Below are 17,829 nucleotides of genomic sequence, written 5' to 3'. Positions count from 1 at the left end.
AGTCACCCAAGCTATTTGAAACACTGGGTTGAAGTAGGAGGCTTAACATAAACAGCATGACCATAGTCGGATCGCGAAGTTGGTTAGAACGACGTCTGAATGGCCACCACGGCAACACTGCAGCGGTGTGACAACGGATGCGTGACGACTGTATGATGATGGCACGACGAATGTCGAATGACAAAGCTGTAATGACGACAACGGTACTACTACGACGGGATCTAAATCACGACCACATACCTAGCGGCCCAAGCCGGTAGAAAACATCGACTACTGGGCCGGCGTTAGGAGCTTAGTTAGAGAGATAGGTAGGCTCAAAACAGCTAAACTAGGCAAAAAATGCTATTCGCTATAAAAAAATCACTCATGTACTCGCACTGGAAGAAGAGGAAGCTTTCAACTACAAAAATAAACGGAAGCACCAACGCCTAACTGCACTGAAGCAATATTCGCGTTTCAGTTATCTGGATAGAAAGTGAGTGCGTACCGCAGAAGACAAAAAGTGGTGCGGTTATGCAGGCATTCGACGAAATGGTCGGTTGCCCCATTCAGAGCATTCGTGTTTTAACAAAAAATACCTATGCTAGAGCGCAAAAAAAAACATGATATGATTTTCAAGCCTACCAATTGAACCATACATTACTGCAGCAGTCATCAAATTTTAACACAGCATGCAAAAGCTATGTTCCTTAACGACATCGGAACGGTGGAAAGGAAGGGGCTGTTTGAGCGTACTTTGGAACTATAAAAGAAAGAACAGAACCGACTCATACTGCATTTGAAGTATGACTGCCCAAGTACTAGCAAAATCATTTCCTCGCTCAGTTTTGGTAATGACTTTTAATAATACTGCGTTTAACAGAATCACATGTTTTAGAACTTTGCCTGGCTGTGACTCATGACGTTTCCTCGATGTAATGTGAACTTAAACTGGCTGCCACACTAAAAGTTTCCAGGACATCTTTAGAAACTTGCGTTTAATGCCTGTGTAGCGCGTTCAGCCTATGCAGTAAATAATCTAGTGCAAATGATTTAATTATTCTGCATACACTATTATTTTTCATGCAGAATAATAATAACTAGCCCCCTACTTCTACTACGGTTTTCTAGGAGGAATATCGTGTGAGCAGGCACAATTGAATGCTAAACACGAAATACTGAGTAACCTTGAGTACATGGGATGTAAAAGTGGAGTGGGAGGGGGGGAGGGGGCGTCATAGGCATAATATCTTTTTAGGGGAGCTTTAATGAGAACCGTATGAGAGGTAGTGTGCTAAAGGTACTGCAAAGCTACCTTTCAGATACGTACCAATACATTTCATTAAACAGAGAACTGTTTCCGAAGTTTAAAATTCAGAATGAGGTCCCTCAAGGGTCCATACTCGGTACTTTGTAGTTTAAAATCTTTATTATGGAACCTTCTGTAATGGCAATTGCAGTTTCTGAAGTATCTATATAGCCACCGATGACAGTTATGTATTTTTGCGGACAAGTTGCTATTACTTTTGTAAAGTTCAATTATTACGTATTTAGATCTGCTGCCAAACAGCTTACATATCAAAACATCTGAGAACACCTAAGCACCTCTTAAGAGTTGTGGATGTGAAAACATTTACGACCACTTGAACGCTGCTGAGCGGTTCTTCGAGTTATGAACTCCTCATGGGCAAGCGAGTCCGTTGAAAAGCTTGACCAACGGCTCCTAGGTAGCACAACGCCGGTGCACTTCGATCCATCACGTCATGTTTCATTGCGTGACTGCTACAAAATGTAATGCTGTAACGGTTACGCTCCCGAGGAAGCCCCCGTGATTTTGACGTCACCGCCTTCGTTCGCCGGGCTTGGCAATTGGAATTTCGTTCCAAGTATAATGTTGTTACAGCAGTGTGCGCAGACCTGTTAACTAGAAGGCCCTAATTTAGCCCACTGGGTAAGACACTTGGCATCTGAGCGTCGGGTTCAAAACTACCTACCGCCAGCGTGTTTCTTTTCGAATGTATTGTTTTTATACATTAATTTCCTTATACCGCTTAGCGAGGTGGAGTTAGGAGGCAGGTGAGAACTTGCGCGGACAAGGAACGTGCCGATTACACAGGCTTCCAAGAATGACGGTGACATGGCGATGCCGTCTGGCCTTACGCAACACCTTGCATGCCAGAGCGCCAACAGGCGGTCCCTTTCGGTCGCTCTACTCTGTCGAGGCGCGTACGTGACGTGGCTTCGCAGCCAATGGAAATTTAGGCATCGTTTGGCTGCTACAGACAGCGTTTTTTTTTTTTTCGTTGAATGATCCATTTGATGCTTGCCCATCAATAAGCTTCTGCTAAATCTTAACAAAACTAGACCCGTTTCGATCGCCTAAGTGATGTGAGTATTCGATTGCTCTCTTCGTGTATCACGGCTAATGTTCCAAGAGACGCATTTTGTTCACTTCGCCCGCCTGAAGCGCTGTCATACCCGTGAGTCGGAGTGCACATCACAGTTACTCGCCCAGCCGGCTTCGCCCGTGAAGGGAGGAGTGTTACGTTAAAGCTGCAGCAAGGACGGTAAATGATTGGGACAAAGTGAGCTTCTCTCTCCTTTTTTTTTGTCGTAGAATCCAGTCTAATACAATTTGGAGTCGGCCCGCGTCGGTGCGAAAACACTTTTCATCGTTTAGTCTTGAAGTAAATGCACCCCATGTAAGAATAATACTTGTGCTTATTAAGAAACCGCATCGTTGTAGATTACTATTAACTTTAATTTGGCTAGACTCGAATAGGCTGAATTTCATAAGTTTCTGGGAGTTTGGTCAAGAGGGGACGTGTAATGGAATACTCTTTGATTAACCTTAAAGCTGAACTTTGTAAAAGTCCATATTTTTTCCCTAAGTTTGGTGATGTTATTACTGTCTGCGCAAAAAGACATCTATGGTATTCTTTGCTTTAAGCTAGGTGTTCTATTGCATACCTGTATGGGAAAACACGGGGAAGTCGGGAGACGGAAATTGAAGACGATGATCAAAACGAGAACAAAGTAAAAGCAGGAGCCAGCGTTTCGAAAAGTGGACGTGTCATTTAAGGCCTTGTTTTCTTCAAGGACTTACACAGCTTTGATAAAGACAAGTGGACTTGCGGAAACACTGGCTCCTGCTTTTAGCTTGTTCCCTTTTTGCTCATATCTATAAGGGGCATACTCATAAGCTGAGCTACAAGAAACTGATTGCACTATGAAGGAGATCGCTCACATTTTTTTAACATTACCAAGGTAGGTCGCAACACCTATTTAATAAACATGAACTAACTACAGCCACCCAGATACATTAGTATCGGTTGCTACAGTATATTACACCCAATATCTTGTTTTTATATCTACAGGTCACGAGTGAAAAATCAGTATCAACTGAACGGGCCAGTGAGTCGAATTCCAGGAACAAGAACCAATTATGGTAAGTCACATGTAAGTTTCGAAATGCCAGCAAATTCAGCGGCAGTTTGCCCTACACTCATCTTACTGTTCCAGCTTTGTTGCGCGTGTATGAAAATTGTCTTGTTCTCATTTCCTATTGAAATATTTCCTAGTCCGTCCTATGTGCAGGAGGGCACAATTTAGGGCACTGCTGTAGGAAACATTTGAAATACACATGTGTGCCGCGTACTGTATTCTACGGAGTGACTGCTGTTCCTTCTTCGTAAAGGATTGAAGGTGCGACGATTCGCATCGCATCGACGATTCGCAAAAAAGCAGTCGCACGAACGTTGTGTTTGAAAACAATCCTTTCAACATTATAGGATATATTGCGAATGTACGAGATTACAGTTGATGCGTGATTTCTCACACGTGTGATGCCGACTCGCCTGACTTAGCTGGAGCACGATGCATCACTTTGACTCAGCTTCCCCCTCGATTTAACGCGACGGCAAGCAAAGGTTGTTTTCGCCTTGTCGGGCTAACGGCTACGCAATCCACCTTCTTTCACGGCGCGACGGCACATGCGCCCTACCGTAGCGGATTAGTCATGAAATGTTTTGGAACGCGCACGGTCACGCGGCCGGATTTGAATGAAAAGTTCTGCGAAAAAAAAATAATTCAACCCTCTCAAGCCGTGTACATGAAGCATTAGCAATGTTCGTTCTGTTTAGCGAAAGTTATGCATTGCGCCGTTGAGTTCGTGCGCCCACTACTGATGGACTTAAACTGAAAAAAAAAAGCAGTTTAAATGAAGGAAACTACCAGCATAGTTCAGCGCATAGCGATTTCAAATCCGGTACTCTTCACTTTCCAAGGCGCGCCACATGAAGTGGCAAGCGGTGACAGCACTTTGCCAGCGTTGACGTCACCGTTCCCCTAGGTTTCCGGTCGCATACGCTACGTATATGGGTGGGTCGGTACGTTTTGTTATGCTGACACATTTTCGAATTCAAGAGATGTACTGTTTACCCCTCCGTCAAACAGCAAAGAAGAGACGGTGCAGTCAGTGACAGAGTAAACAAACGCCTCACTCAGTTACACCCATTGTGTCAGCGAAGGCATTCGCGTTTTCGCGAGAGAAAAACACGGACTCTTAGTTATCTCTAATAATGCTTTATGGCACTCACAAAAGCACGAATAACTAATCACTAAAAAAAAGCAAGAATCACTATGAAATCAACAGTCCCTAATATATGTATTTGGATCACAGCTGCCGTTGTTCAAGTGACTCGGCCGCTCATATTGACTCGTCTCTGCGCGAAACAACGCTGCTCGTATGCGCAGATATGGATGTTTTGCTGCGTTTTGACTTCATTTCATATCGCCGATGCACCTTTTTATAAATATTTGATGCTAACAAGGAACTGTGACCGTAGACGTCGATGTGAACAAGTGCAGCGCTTTGGTAAATCCGGCGCGGACCGCTGGGCTCGAAGTCTTCGGGAATATGCGAAATGTCCTTAGAATGTGCAGAAAGAATACAAAAAGCGATGTACAAATGCATACATCAGCGACAAGAAACTCCTAGGCAGCCGCTTCTGTGGACGGAACTCAGCGTGCCTTTATCGGCCGCACTGTTAACACAACAGAGCACTCAGACCTGCTCACCAAGTAGTGGGTGAGTGATACATGGCTTCCAGGAACGACATGCCGCCCCGAAGTAGCCATTAATGCGAATTCGCATACGCGCACTCAGCGTGGGCGCAGGTACACAAATGAACCGGCGAAAGCCCCAGCACCCTTCAAAAACGGTTTCAGTGCCGTGTGGCAAAGGGCAGCACAGGAGAACGAAAAAGGCAGATTTAATCGCATTTATGTAAAGAACGCCGGAAAATTTATTCCTGTCCTGTGTATCAGCTCAATAACGTCTGAGTCCAGTCAAGGGACAACTAATCTGGTTCTTCTTAATGCAAAAAAAAAAAGTGGGATGGCAAAACTCTGCTTGTATTCCGCCTGTCCCACGATAACGAAAGGATCGCTCTGCAATGCATGGTTGCATGAAGAAACTTTAACAAAAATAATTAAGTTGCGAAAGTTTTCACGGACAGACAGCACAGAAAAGATGCTTGCGTTATGAACGACATCATCACTTTCAAAGAACATTGCAAATGACGTAACAGAAACGCGCTCACATAAGACGTGGCATAGGTTAGTGGAGGCTGCGTTTCCTCAACCAACAACGTTTGTTTCCGTATTTACGCAATTTTCAAGCCCACATGAACCAATTTTCGCGTGAGCAAATTATCGTATTCAGTGCCATTGAAAATAAGAGTTGAGCTTTTTTAAGTATCAATAGATCAGTGGTTCAGGTATTTTTAACAACGGTCCTCTAAGTTAAATATTTTATCAATATTCTGATTAGTCAAACCACACCTTTGCTCAGGTTCTCAAAGTTGATGTTTCGCCAAAATAGTGCATCACTTCGATCACTTCGAATGTGCCAAAACAAAAATGAAGTGCTCTACGGAACGCAAACGTGAAGAATTAAAATGTTCTGTTGATTTGGTATATTGGAAACACTTGACAGAAAGTAAATATGAAAGTACTTCAGGAAGGTAAATTTGGCATTAGGGAACAAATTTCCCACTTTTAAAATTATTTTTTATATGTGACTTTTCCCCCGCTAATTTCCTTCCGTTCACTTCACCAAACCGGTGTACTCAAAATATGTCCCCATCAAGAGTAGAGGTATCTAATAGGGCAGTGGACACGAAATACACTCCCAGCGAACCAGAAAGGACATGCGCATATGTCATGCAACTCCTGCATTTCGCTGAAGAAACTTTAAACGCGCTATCAAAATACCAAACTTTGCGGCCTTGTAAAAACAATTGTACGTTACAGCCCAACACGGTATATACTTCGTATGCACCGAGTGCGAGAAAGCTTCAAGCACAGCCGCATTTCAGCCACAGTGCGCTGTCTATCGGGCCACCCAAGGGGCGCGATGTGGAAACGTTACCGAACGATTACAGCTTTTCAGCCTACCGAGCATCGCCGGTCGGCCGCGGTCATGCCGCACGCTCGAAAATTGAAAACTGACGGAAGGCAAGAAGAGAAACGCCTGGAAGCAATTGAAACGGTCACTTTCACGCATTTTCACACGTCCGCCTCCGGCGTCGCGCTAACGACTCGCCGACGAACGCACGCTCGCACGCACGGACTGCTGGCCTTTTTGCAATCAGAGTGGGGAGGACGAGAGGCCCGGTCGTGTGCCGTGAGAGTCGCGGCGGATTCATTTGGTGCGGGGCAAAAGAAATCGGCGTGTGAGCGACGCCGCCGTGTGACGCGGCATGAGGCCAGATGAAAAACAGCAAAGAAGGAGGCTTTGAGGTCCGGCCTCGGCGTGAATGTTGGCGTGAAAAGTAATCGGAATGCAGTGAGCGCACACACGAGCGCACATGCAATTTCTTCTTCGCCGCGTTCCACGTTTGCATCTATATATTCTTTTGTGAGGACAGTGCGGGAGAGAAGGTTGGCGCCATTGTACTGAGAACGACGAGGACAGTGAGCTCAGCAAGGAGCAATGAGCGCGAAAGAAAAAAAATGCGAGCAGCACCGCGAGGGTCGGGTGGCAAGGGGGTTGGCACGCAAGTGCCCGGAATCTTGCGGTCAAGAGGTTGCTGTATATAACGTTTAACGGTGCCACTGCACATCACTTGCAACCGTCAGTGCCTTCTAGTCCTTGCCGCACCTTCGGGCCACCGGTAGAACTGAGAGCCACAGCTCTTGGAAGCAAGAGTCAGCAGATCTGCAGTGTGTGCTCGTGTCAGTGTCCCAAGGTTTACCCCCACTCCGACTCATCATGCGTACCACGGCCGCTATAATTGCTCAGGTAGGCAGCGTGCCACTGGAATTTCTGCCCTTGACAATGCCTTCATCTGAATTAGGCAGCCTACGTTAGGCTGCACATATTAAATGCATATAATGTTTTATTTTATGTTAACATGCAGCGGCGGCCATCTGGTGCCGCCGTGCTAGACGTATACATAATACGCTGGCCAATTGTGCCTATGGCGTATAGCAGCATTAGTTATATCTTCTCGTAGCCCTCGCCTCGGCGACTGCCACATACAGAAGGCAGCTTAGGTGTGCCAAGACGTGATCAGCTTAGTGCGCGTGCCTATTCGGGCATATGGTAGGAAAATTAGCATAAAAGTTGACCAACGCAGTAAGACGGAGTGAGACGCTTCTAAGTAATGCGTACGAGACACTTGGGCGACGTAGTGCCGTCCATATAGTAGCGTGTGCTTCTATATGCACCTCTCTCAATGACCTCTATCACTGACATCTCTATTAAAGAGCGACGTCTGAGGTAATTCGCGTGACGTTCTCTGCAACGTATTTGAAATTATATAGATGTCCAGCCAAAGAAAGTTAATTACAACACTAACGTACTGAGCGTTATGTTTACAGCTCTTCGTGATCTCCGTGCTACCCCTCGCTCTCGCCGGCGGTCAATTCGGATTCGGTGGTGGATTCGGTGGTGGACTTGGGCAACTCGGTGCGTTCGGCCCTTCGTTCGCTGCCACATCCGCGCGGCAAGAACTGTATTACGTAAGTAGCTTGGGAAAATCATTCTCTGCAGTAGTAGCATAGTAGATGGAAGTTAACATCAAGGTCTTCACAACCGAGAAGTACCCAGGAAATGTGAGCTGCACATTTTCCAAAAGCGGCTAAGCTAAAAGTCCTCTTTGAAAAATGTGCCAATGTAGAAAAGAAAATATAAGCGCTGCAATAAATGTCTAATAAATGGCGGTTTAGAACAGTTACACTGCGTAGACATACATTTATGGTAGGAAGCGGTTTTTAGGTTATGTATAGTCAATGGCTGAATTGGATATTTGCTTGCAAATTACATATTTACTCGCACTGCGAAAAGATAGGCTTTGAAGTCTTGTCTGCTTTATTAAAATTGAACTATAGAGCAGTACAGGATGGCCTCCGGCCATCTTCGCGACAGCATCCCGATGGCTCATAAAAGCAGTGGACTAACTCTAAAAGATCTGTGAAAGTTCACACCAGCACAGTTAAGAAGCTTGCTTACCAGCTGTCAATGATGTAGTGCTTATTTATAATTTTCGTTATTTCACTGCCATGCTGTTTATATACACAGCCACCCCAGCCTTACAGCTTCGGATACGACAACGCTGACGCGTACGGCACAAAATCCTTCCACAAGGAGCAAGGTGACGCATCGAATACGAAGACGGGCGCCTACGGGTACACCGACGCCAACGGCATCTTCCGCCAGGTGAAGTACGTCGCCGACGCCGGTGGTTTTCGTGCTAAGGTTGAAACCAACGAGCCTGGCACCGAGCCCGGAGCCAGCGCTGACGCAATCTACAAAGGGAGGCCGCTTCCTGCTGGCCAGCAATACCGCGTCATCGGTGGCTCCTCGCCTTACTCCGCTCCTTACACGAGCGCCTCTACGTACGGCTCCGGATACGGCAATCCTTGGTCTGGCTAGTCAGGCATGTGATAATGTGACCCGTGCGCGAACATTTGCTGCAGCTTCGGTCATTCTTACACAGTGAAGAAAACAGGCATGAAAACAGCACTAGGAAGTCGGTGTGCACAGTGCAAGGAGTCAAGAAGTGAATAAACTTTGGAATGCATGATATTCATGTGTCCCTCGTTATTTCTCTAATTAAGATTTTCATTGCTCACCGGTACGTCAGCCTCAATATGATCCGCTAATGATAAACTCACATCAAATTCCTGGACGAACGCTCCTTCAAGTGATCTACACTCACCTATGTATTGCGCTAGCTGACTGCATCTTATGCCTGCGCATTTCTCAGTTTTATTGCACCACATGATTCTCTGGGGGTCTTCAACTGCGCTTCCCTTCCCAAGGGACCCATTCTATAACTATTAGAGTAACGCTTACTTGCCCTCTGCCCTACACCTCCTCCCCAGCTTCGTGTTTTCCTGTTGATGTCAGCTATGATGTAGGACTTTTTTGGGGGGAATATGGGAATATGGGACGCTATATGTGCTTTAGTATGACCGAAACCGCTGTCTTCCTCTTTTATAAAATTACACCTAACATTTTTCGATCTATCGAACGTTGCGCGTCTGCTAGCTTCGTCTCATGCTTCTTTGTTAGCTTCCGTGTTTCTGCCCAATACGTATGTTATTAGCGGTAAGATTAAAAGACTGTGCACTTTTCCTTTCAGTGGTGGCTGTAAGCTGCCCTTCATGATTTGGTAAGACTGCCGCGTGCACTCCACCCTATCTTTATTCTTCTGTAAGTTTCATTCTCTTAATCAGGAAGAAGAAGTGCAGCACCCATAGCTTGTGTTTTCATCGGCTCCGTCTTCTCGAAATGTTTTCGCCGCGATTTTCTGTGCACACCAGCCCTAATTTTGTACCATTCGAACTGTGAGACCACCAGGACTCTGTAGATACCAAGTTATCAGGTGGGACATTTATTTTTCCGGGACCGCGACCACTTTTGTGTTACGATCACGCCGTCGCCGCGCTAAGGCTAAGCGCGTGCGCCAGGTGCTCGGCCTACATAGGCTACCTGGCACGTTCCCGCGCGTGTCCGTGCGAGCTCTGCTACGACGCACAAGCCCCTGGCCAAATCTGCGAAGCATGGAAGTCCAAGTATGTGGCAAAGATATTTCCCCAGAAGAGTTAACCACCGAGATGGGCTGGTGTACCGCCCGTTCCCGTCGGTGTAGCGCCCGTCGCCCAGACGAGCAGCGGAGCCGAAAACTATCCCAAGAACAACAACATAGGACGCAAGACTCTCGCTCTCGCTATAGACCCAGGCAGCAAGTTAAAACTCAGGTTCTCAAGGCCGGGCGCATGCTCCCACTACCAGCAAATGAGATCAAGATCATCGTCAGACCCAAAGGAGCACTCAATATTTCCAAGGTCGGCAGCCCTACAGTGACTGCAGCTATTCTTCAAGCAGCGCAACTTAGCTCAGAAGACAGTCAACACGACACAATATGCTCGAACAACCAGCAAAACATCATGGTGATCAGCACGCCCAGCCCGCAAAATGCAGACCGGTACGCAAGAATCAAGTCCATCCAAGTCAACGGGGTAACCCACGAGGTCAGCGCGTACGAAGCCGCCCCAGATAATACCACCAAAGGGGTCATCAGAGGCATCCCTCTCACCGATGACGCCAGACAAGTCGATGCTAACATCATAAATGATCGCAATCCTCTAGCCCTGGCCGCAAAGCGAATCGGTTCCACCACGACCATCGTCATTGCCTTCGACGGACCTGACGTACCATACATGGTTCGGTATGGCGCAACACTAATCCCATGCTCCCTGTACCGCAAGCAGATCGATATCTGTTACCACTGCGGCCGTCTCGGGCACCGCATGGACGTTTGCCCGTTCCCTAATAACAAGATCTGCCGGGGCTGCGGAGCTCGCAACCCAGATCAAGAGCATCAGTGTACACCCAAGTGCATGTTGTGTGGTGGACCCCACCCCACAGTGGACAAATCTTGTACTGCCAGATACAAAACGCCGTATGTTATACGAAGACGCCTCGGAGAACGCCGAGTAGCACAGAATTCAGCCCTTCAATCAGAAGATTTCCCGTCCATGGAGACCAAGCACCGGTCCCGGTCCCGCTCCCTCTCCAGACCGAGGTCGGATCGAGGTCGGTGCAGATCAAGATTCACGTCGACTCCAGGAGCCAGACATACCTCAGAAAAGGTGAGCTTCGCAGAGGCCCTGACGGGCGTCTCGCGAGAGGGTCACGTAAAATCCCCCCCGCTGCCTAAACCCAACACAGACAACACCGACATCGAACATCTTAAGAAAGAAAACGCAGTTATGCGTGATTTAATCCAAAAGCTTACCCAGGAGGTTCACAGCCTCACACAACCCAAAACCCAACCTACACCTAACACCCCAGAACCCGCTAACAACAGCCAAACTGAAGAACTCTCAAGACCAGCCCCCAAAAAGCGTGCCCTCCAAGAAGGAGCTCAGGGCCAAGTACGCTCCGAGGTCAAGGATATGCTCGTAACACTCCAAAGCACGGTGGAAGCTTTACAGAATTCTCTAATCGCCCTTATGCACAGAGTCACCGCCATGGAAGCTAATATTCAAACCCTTTTCACACAAACCGCTTCCACCGCTCAAACCGTAGCCATGGACACCACAGGAGCCGTCGCCGCCACCCTGCCACCTGTGGCATCCCCTATCCTTCATCATGGCCCACACTAAAACTTACACAACATTGTGGCAGTGGAACTGCCGAGGCTACCTCCATAAACAGCCCGTTCTCCGTCAACACCTCCCTACTACTTCATGTCAACCCGACGTAATCTTGCTCCAGGAAACGCACAATACTCCGGTCAGCCTTCCAGGATATCACTCTTTCACTGCGAACAACGCTCCACACGGAGTCTCCACACTCGTTCGAAAAAGAATTACGGCAATCGAACACAATCTCAACGATCGGCGCACCGAACACCTCTTCATTGAGCTCATCCCGCACAGAAAACGAAAGGAAGGAATATTTATCCTCAACATCTACAATACTCCATCTCAACGCCATAGCCGATTTCTAACCCTCTTCAAAAAGGCCCTTAATATCGCAGGCAGCAGCCCCCTTATCATCGGAGGTGACTTCAATCTCCCGCACACAGGATGGGGTTACAGACACAGCTCTGCTGCAGGTCGTAACTTATGGCAAGACTCCCATGATCTCGGGCTTACACTCATTACTGACCCAGCCTTCCCCACTCGCCTCGGCACTTCTACTGAACGAGACACGACGCCAGACCTCACGTTCACCAAAAACGCAGACAACGCCCATTGGCGCAACACCCAACACGACCTCGGGAGTGATCACTGCATCATCGAAATTACTCTCCCACACCTAACAGCCGTTATGGGAAGAACGAGGGACTTTACTTGGACGGACTGGGATGCGTTCCGTAAACGCCGTGTAACAGCAACGACGGACACTCCCATAACCAACATAGAATCATGGTCATGCGATCTACTGTCTAATACTAAATCGGCCACCCGCATTATCACAACAGACGCCCCGACAGAGCGCATGGACAGTAGACTCGCTCACCTTATCGAGGCCAAATCATCCATCCTCTCTAGATGGAAGGGACAACGGCTCAATAGAATACTCAGACGGAAGGTCGCACTTCTCAACAAGGAAATTGAAGCACACTGCCGAGTTCTAAGTCGACAGCAATGGACAGAGCTATGTCACTCTCCAGACGGGCAACTCCACCAACCCCGCTCGTGGAAAATCCTCAGACATTTGATTGACAGCACCACCACCCGCTCATATCAACAAGATCGCCTCGCCAAGCTTTTATTCACAGAGAGCAAGACGCATGGCCAGGACCACGTTAAGAATAGCTTATGTCAAAAGTACATCCCATCTGGGCCCACTCAACCTCACGGCCCATACACAGGGACCTCCAACCCTGCCCTTGATGAAGATTTCAGCTTGGCAGAGATTCATGCTGCCCTACATAAGCTGAACAGCCGTTCGGCGCCAGGCCCAGATGGTGTTACGAATAAAACACTAAGAAATCTAGATGACCCATCGGTGCAACAACTCACCGAATACATCAACACCTGCTGGCGCCAGGGATCCATTCCCCCGACATGGAAAACAGCCAAAGTAATTCTCATCCCCAAACCCGGTAAGCCATCTAGCCTCGCCAATCTCCGGCCCATATCACTAACTTCATGTGTAGGCAAGGTCATGGAGCACGCACTCCTAACCCGTGTAAACACTCACCTCGAAGACACATGTGCTTATCCCCACTCGATAATTGGCTTTCGACAGCATCTTTCCACCCAAGACGCTATGCTCCAACTTCAGCATCAGATCCTAGATGGCAAATCCCGTCACACGAAGGCGATCTCGGGCCTCGACCTCGAGCGCGCCTTCGATAATATAAGGCACTCCACCATCCTTCAGCGCATCTCCTTGCTCAACCTTGGAGAACGCACTTACAACTACGTAAGTGACTTTCTATCCAATCGGAAGGCCTTCCTGTCGGTCGGAGACATTCGATCGGAGGAACTCTCCCTCGGCAGCACGGGCACACCACAAGGCTCTGTCATTTCCCCAATACTGTTTAATCTGGTTATGATTGGATTAGCCCAAGAACTACAAAAACTCGGCGGCATTGAACACACCATATACGCCGATGACATTACAATCTGGGCTGCAAAGGGCAGTGACGGCCAAATCGAAACTGCCCTACAAGACGCCATTGACGTCGTAGAAAATTATCTTGAAGGCACGGGACTCCGCTGTTCCCCTGAAAAGTCGGAGCTTCTCCTATACCGCCCCACACTCCGTGGACGCCCCCCGCGGGGCTCCACAACTAAACGCCAATACGAGGAAATAGAGCTCAACCTGAGCGATGGCAGACCTATACCCGTGGTCCCTTGCATCCGCGTCCTTGGTATGACCATAGAAGCCAACGGAGCTAACTCTACGGCTATCTCAAAGATCCTTCGACAGACCGCCAATACATCCAGACTGCTGAAACGAGTGACCAACCGGCGAGGGGGTATGAAGGAAGACAGCCTCATCCGCCTTGTCCAATCTTTTATCGTCTGTCAGATTACTTATGTTGCGCCCTTTCTCAACTGGTACAAAGCTGAGAAGTCTAAACTGGACATCATCATTAGAGGAGCCTATAAGCAGGCCTTAGGACTACCCAACCACACCAGCACGGAACTTCTACTACAATTAGGTATCCACAACACGCTAGACGAGTTAATCGAGGCCCAACGTCGATCTCAACTAGAGAGGCTTACTCTCACGGAAACGGGCCGCAGCATTCTAAACAAGCTTAATATAACCTACCACCGTCAACATGGAGATAAACACCCAATACCACGCGACATTCAGCAATGGATACACGCCGACCCTATTCCGAGAAACATGCACCCAGACTACAACAAAGAACGCAGGAAGGCACGAGCTACTTCCCTCATCAAAGCTTACGCCAACACCGCGGGCGTCACCTTCGTCGACGCAGCTGAGTACCAAGATGGACGGCGCTTTGCGGCGGTTACCACAGCAGGCGGCTTGCTCCGACATGCTGCCAGCATCATTACCAAAAATGCCGAGACGGCCGAGGAAGTGGCCATCGCCCTGGCCACTCTTGACCCAGCCTGTCACACAATTATGAGCGATTCTCGCGCAGCAGTCAACAACTACATCAAAGGTCGCATTTCTCATCAATCACTCCGCATCTTACGACAAGCCCCGCATTCGTCTGAAAATCAGATCACGCTCGTCTGGATCCCAGCACACGCCGGCGTTGTCCACCCGCACCTCACCAACCTCAACGAGGTTACACACTCCGTAGCACGAGGACTAGTCAACCGTGCCGGAGACGGTGCAGGTGCACCCACAGGACGCGACCGCCTTACAAGATACAACGACCTTGTAAAGTCATTTTACCTCGCAAGAAGAACCTTCCCCACCCCTCACTGCAAGTTAAACAGGGCACAGGCAACCACCCTTCGCCTGTTACAGACGAATACATACCCCTCCCTCACACGCTATCACACTATATACCCCGACATCTACCCGAGCCAGACGTGCAAGGTCTGTAAAACTGAATCGGCAACACTCCCCCACATGCTGTGGGAGTGCAAACACCAATACCAAGACCTTAATCCCGTGACCCTCTCGTCGAGATGGTACGCCGCCCTGCGCAGCTCCCACCTCGACGACCAACTCTGGGCGACCCAGCAGGCCTACGAAGCGGCGAAGAGGCAAGACCTCGACGTCCCATCGTGGGAGGCCTAGGCCCAGCCGACAAAACTGCTGGTGCTTATTAAAGTTCACTCTCTCTCTCTTAATCAAGGTACCCTGCAAGCAATTGAACTAGATAAACGTAATCTTGGTCGCATTTTAAAGATTTAATGCCAGTGATGAATATTTATTTTCTCGACAACCTATTGAACATTAGTTTTGTCTCCTTGATAAACATTTCAATGTTACTCTTACACTTTCTCGGGTAGGGACATCAGTGGTTTGTTGCGATTCATCGCAGTTGTTGAGCAATGTCATCTCCAAACCGTTAATTGGTAACATATTGGCCATCGATTGGCTCATTCTACCCAGTGAACGCTTTATTCCTTGAATACTTTGAATAGTTCTTCCAAGCATACTGTGAATAGCATTCGAGCCATTGTGTGTCGTCCGTGACCCTTGACTGATTCATACTTTTGTTGCGTAGAAAATTTTAGTGGCTGTTGCATTTATATACATATTTTGTAAGGTACTCAAGTATGCTTCCTGTAATTCTTGACTACGCAGCTGGGATGCGTCGCAGAAAAAGCACGCTCGCCTATGACTTGTTCCTCCCATTTTTTTCTTGTTGAGTGCCTTAAACAACAACTTGTGATGCCTGGAAGGGAGTATAAATAATGTGCTGCTGTTTTCATAACCTAGCACTCTATGTACGCGCGTAGTAGTGCGAAAGCTTGATATTCGGCGTCTACATGCCGGCAGGAGATGGAGAAATGCTGATTACAAACGGGTTAAGAAGTGAGACATCGCAGGCATATCTGGTGTGCTCACGTGCGGATGAAGTAGCGGACCGAAACAAGCGAATGACGACCAATGTGACGACCCCGCCGCTCTTTGGGCGTTCAGGAAAAGTCTTCGCACTGCTTGTTCGCGACCACTTCACCAGATGTCGCTGCACTAGAGAAGCGTGGAAGAGTGCGTTGCATTTGGGTTCATGCTGTTGGCACAAAGAACCGTAACGCAGCTGGCTGAATATGTCTGACGTAGTTGGGATGGTGGTGCCAATTTTTTGACAAGAATAGATGAGTTCATACACACTTCTGTAACAGTAATTACGGGGCCCATACAGCCATTGCGAGCGGCGTTCCGGTGACGTCAGCAAGGGATTTCACGTTGACTAATCCTACGCTCGTATGCAGAATCGTAATTTCATTGCTAACCTATTGACTTCGTGACAAGCATACAAATCTGCAGCTCACAGATTTCCACGTATTTTTTGGCCTGTATGTGTGTGGTTTATCCCCCTGGGGAAATAAAAACTTTATATCTGCGCTTTATAAAAATGTGCCTCTTCCAGGAAGACAGGCCAACCACTACCTCATCGCTCATTCAAAATAATTGAGGCACGTTGACTTACAGCACAATATATACCGGTTCGGCTCCAGCTCCATGATAAAATAACGCATCCACTGAATCGCATTGCAAAGTTAAGCAGTACCAAAAGTTTTCTTTCTTTCGCCGGCTCGGTGTGAACATATTGACAAGCTATTTCCTATTGCAAAAGCCGCAAAAAAATTATGATGTGCTTACGCTTAACGAGCAGGTATGCCAAGTTTAACTTAATTGTACTAAAATATGTATAGTCGAGTAGGAAGAACAGCGCTCGACAGCTGAGGCACCATGTAACAAATATTAGGCACAGAACACTCCAACCAAAGTGCATTCGTATGGTGACATGTTTGGAAATTCGTTCTACATGCTTTTGGGTACACGAACTACGACGAATATTGTGCGTGTGTACTTCAATTTAGCGTTCTTTCGCAACAGCAGAAAAATAATGACACTCTCTTTCTACACGTATAGGCTAGAAACATCGATTACCTTGCTTCATGTGTCACTTTTTATTCCCTGCACGAGAACTTTGAGTGCGAACGATGAAGAGCATGTGGACACCACGCCAACTTCGTTCGTTGCAAATGTGGGAGGGACGCCAGCGCCGCTCATAAAGTGCTGCATGCTACGCAACAACGAAATCACTGATTGTTGCTTCCGTCAAGTTTCCGTAGCTCGGCAGAGCCACCTCGCTCTATTTCTATTTCCGCACACTATGCGATAGCACTTCTACGTACTGGAAGATGGGATAGCTATGGTGTTCGACTGCGATTTTCATGTGCGGTGGCCCATTTTATCAGGCCGCCACATTACGTATCTTCCTAGAGATTTAGGTAGCGTTGATATTTGCGATTTATTCGGTGATTGATCGAGCGACTAGGGTGTCGCACAATACGATGGGACACCTTGGAACGGCGGGCACTGCGTGTTCCTTGTCTTTGGTACGTGGCCAACTTAGGGGCTCGGCGTGTCTGCACTGTTGGAGTCCTTGCGGGACATTCCTTGATATTGCCACAGCGGCCGGAGCAGGTGTCGCCCATCAATGTGAATGAACTTGCTGGACAGCCAAGAACACGAAAATAGGAGACAATGATTTATTCCAGCAAAATCATGAGAAAAATGAGACACTTGAAAACAGGAAGAAACTGCGAAGTATACGTAATGGAGAATACCCGAAAATATATGATGTGATGGGAAGCGAACTTTACACAAATATACGCGTATAAAACGTGTTCCAAGTACCC

General features: G+C 47.8%; 1 protein-coding gene across 2 annotated transcripts; it reads left to right on the top strand.

Annotated features, from left to right (window-relative positions):
- Positions 1–2,466: 2,466 nt before the first annotated feature.
- LOC135912070 (cuticle protein 10.9-like) lies at positions 2,467–9,022 on the top strand. 2 transcript variants are annotated; one of them, XM_065444460.2, is made up of 4 exons: positions 2,467–2,564; positions 3,357–3,427; positions 7,867–8,007; positions 8,567–9,022. In XM_065444460.2, the coding sequence occupies exons 2-4, from the start codon at positions 3,425–3,427 to the stop codon at positions 8,918–8,920; spliced, it is 498 nt and encodes a 165-aa protein (XP_065300532.1). In that variant the 5' UTR covers positions 2,467–2,564; positions 3,357–3,424; the 3' UTR covers positions 8,921–9,022. The 2 variants fall into 2 exon arrangements, with proteins under 2 accessions (XP_065300532.1, XP_065300524.1); XM_065444452.1 differs by lacking the exons at positions 2,467–2,564; positions 3,357–3,427 and adding an exon at positions 7,128–7,285.
- The last annotated feature ends 8,807 nt before the right edge of the window (positions 9,023–17,829 follow it).

This window comes from Dermacentor albipictus, chromosome 1 (genome assembly GCF_038994185.2).
Source record: "Dermacentor albipictus isolate Rhodes 1998 colony chromosome 1, USDA_Dalb.pri_finalv2, whole genome shotgun sequence".
Lineage (NCBI taxonomy): Eukaryota > Metazoa > Arthropoda > Arachnida > Ixodida > Ixodidae > Dermacentor > Dermacentor albipictus.
The sequence above is the reverse complement of the archived record's forward strand: the minus strand, read 5'-3'. Positions and strand labels throughout refer to the sequence as shown.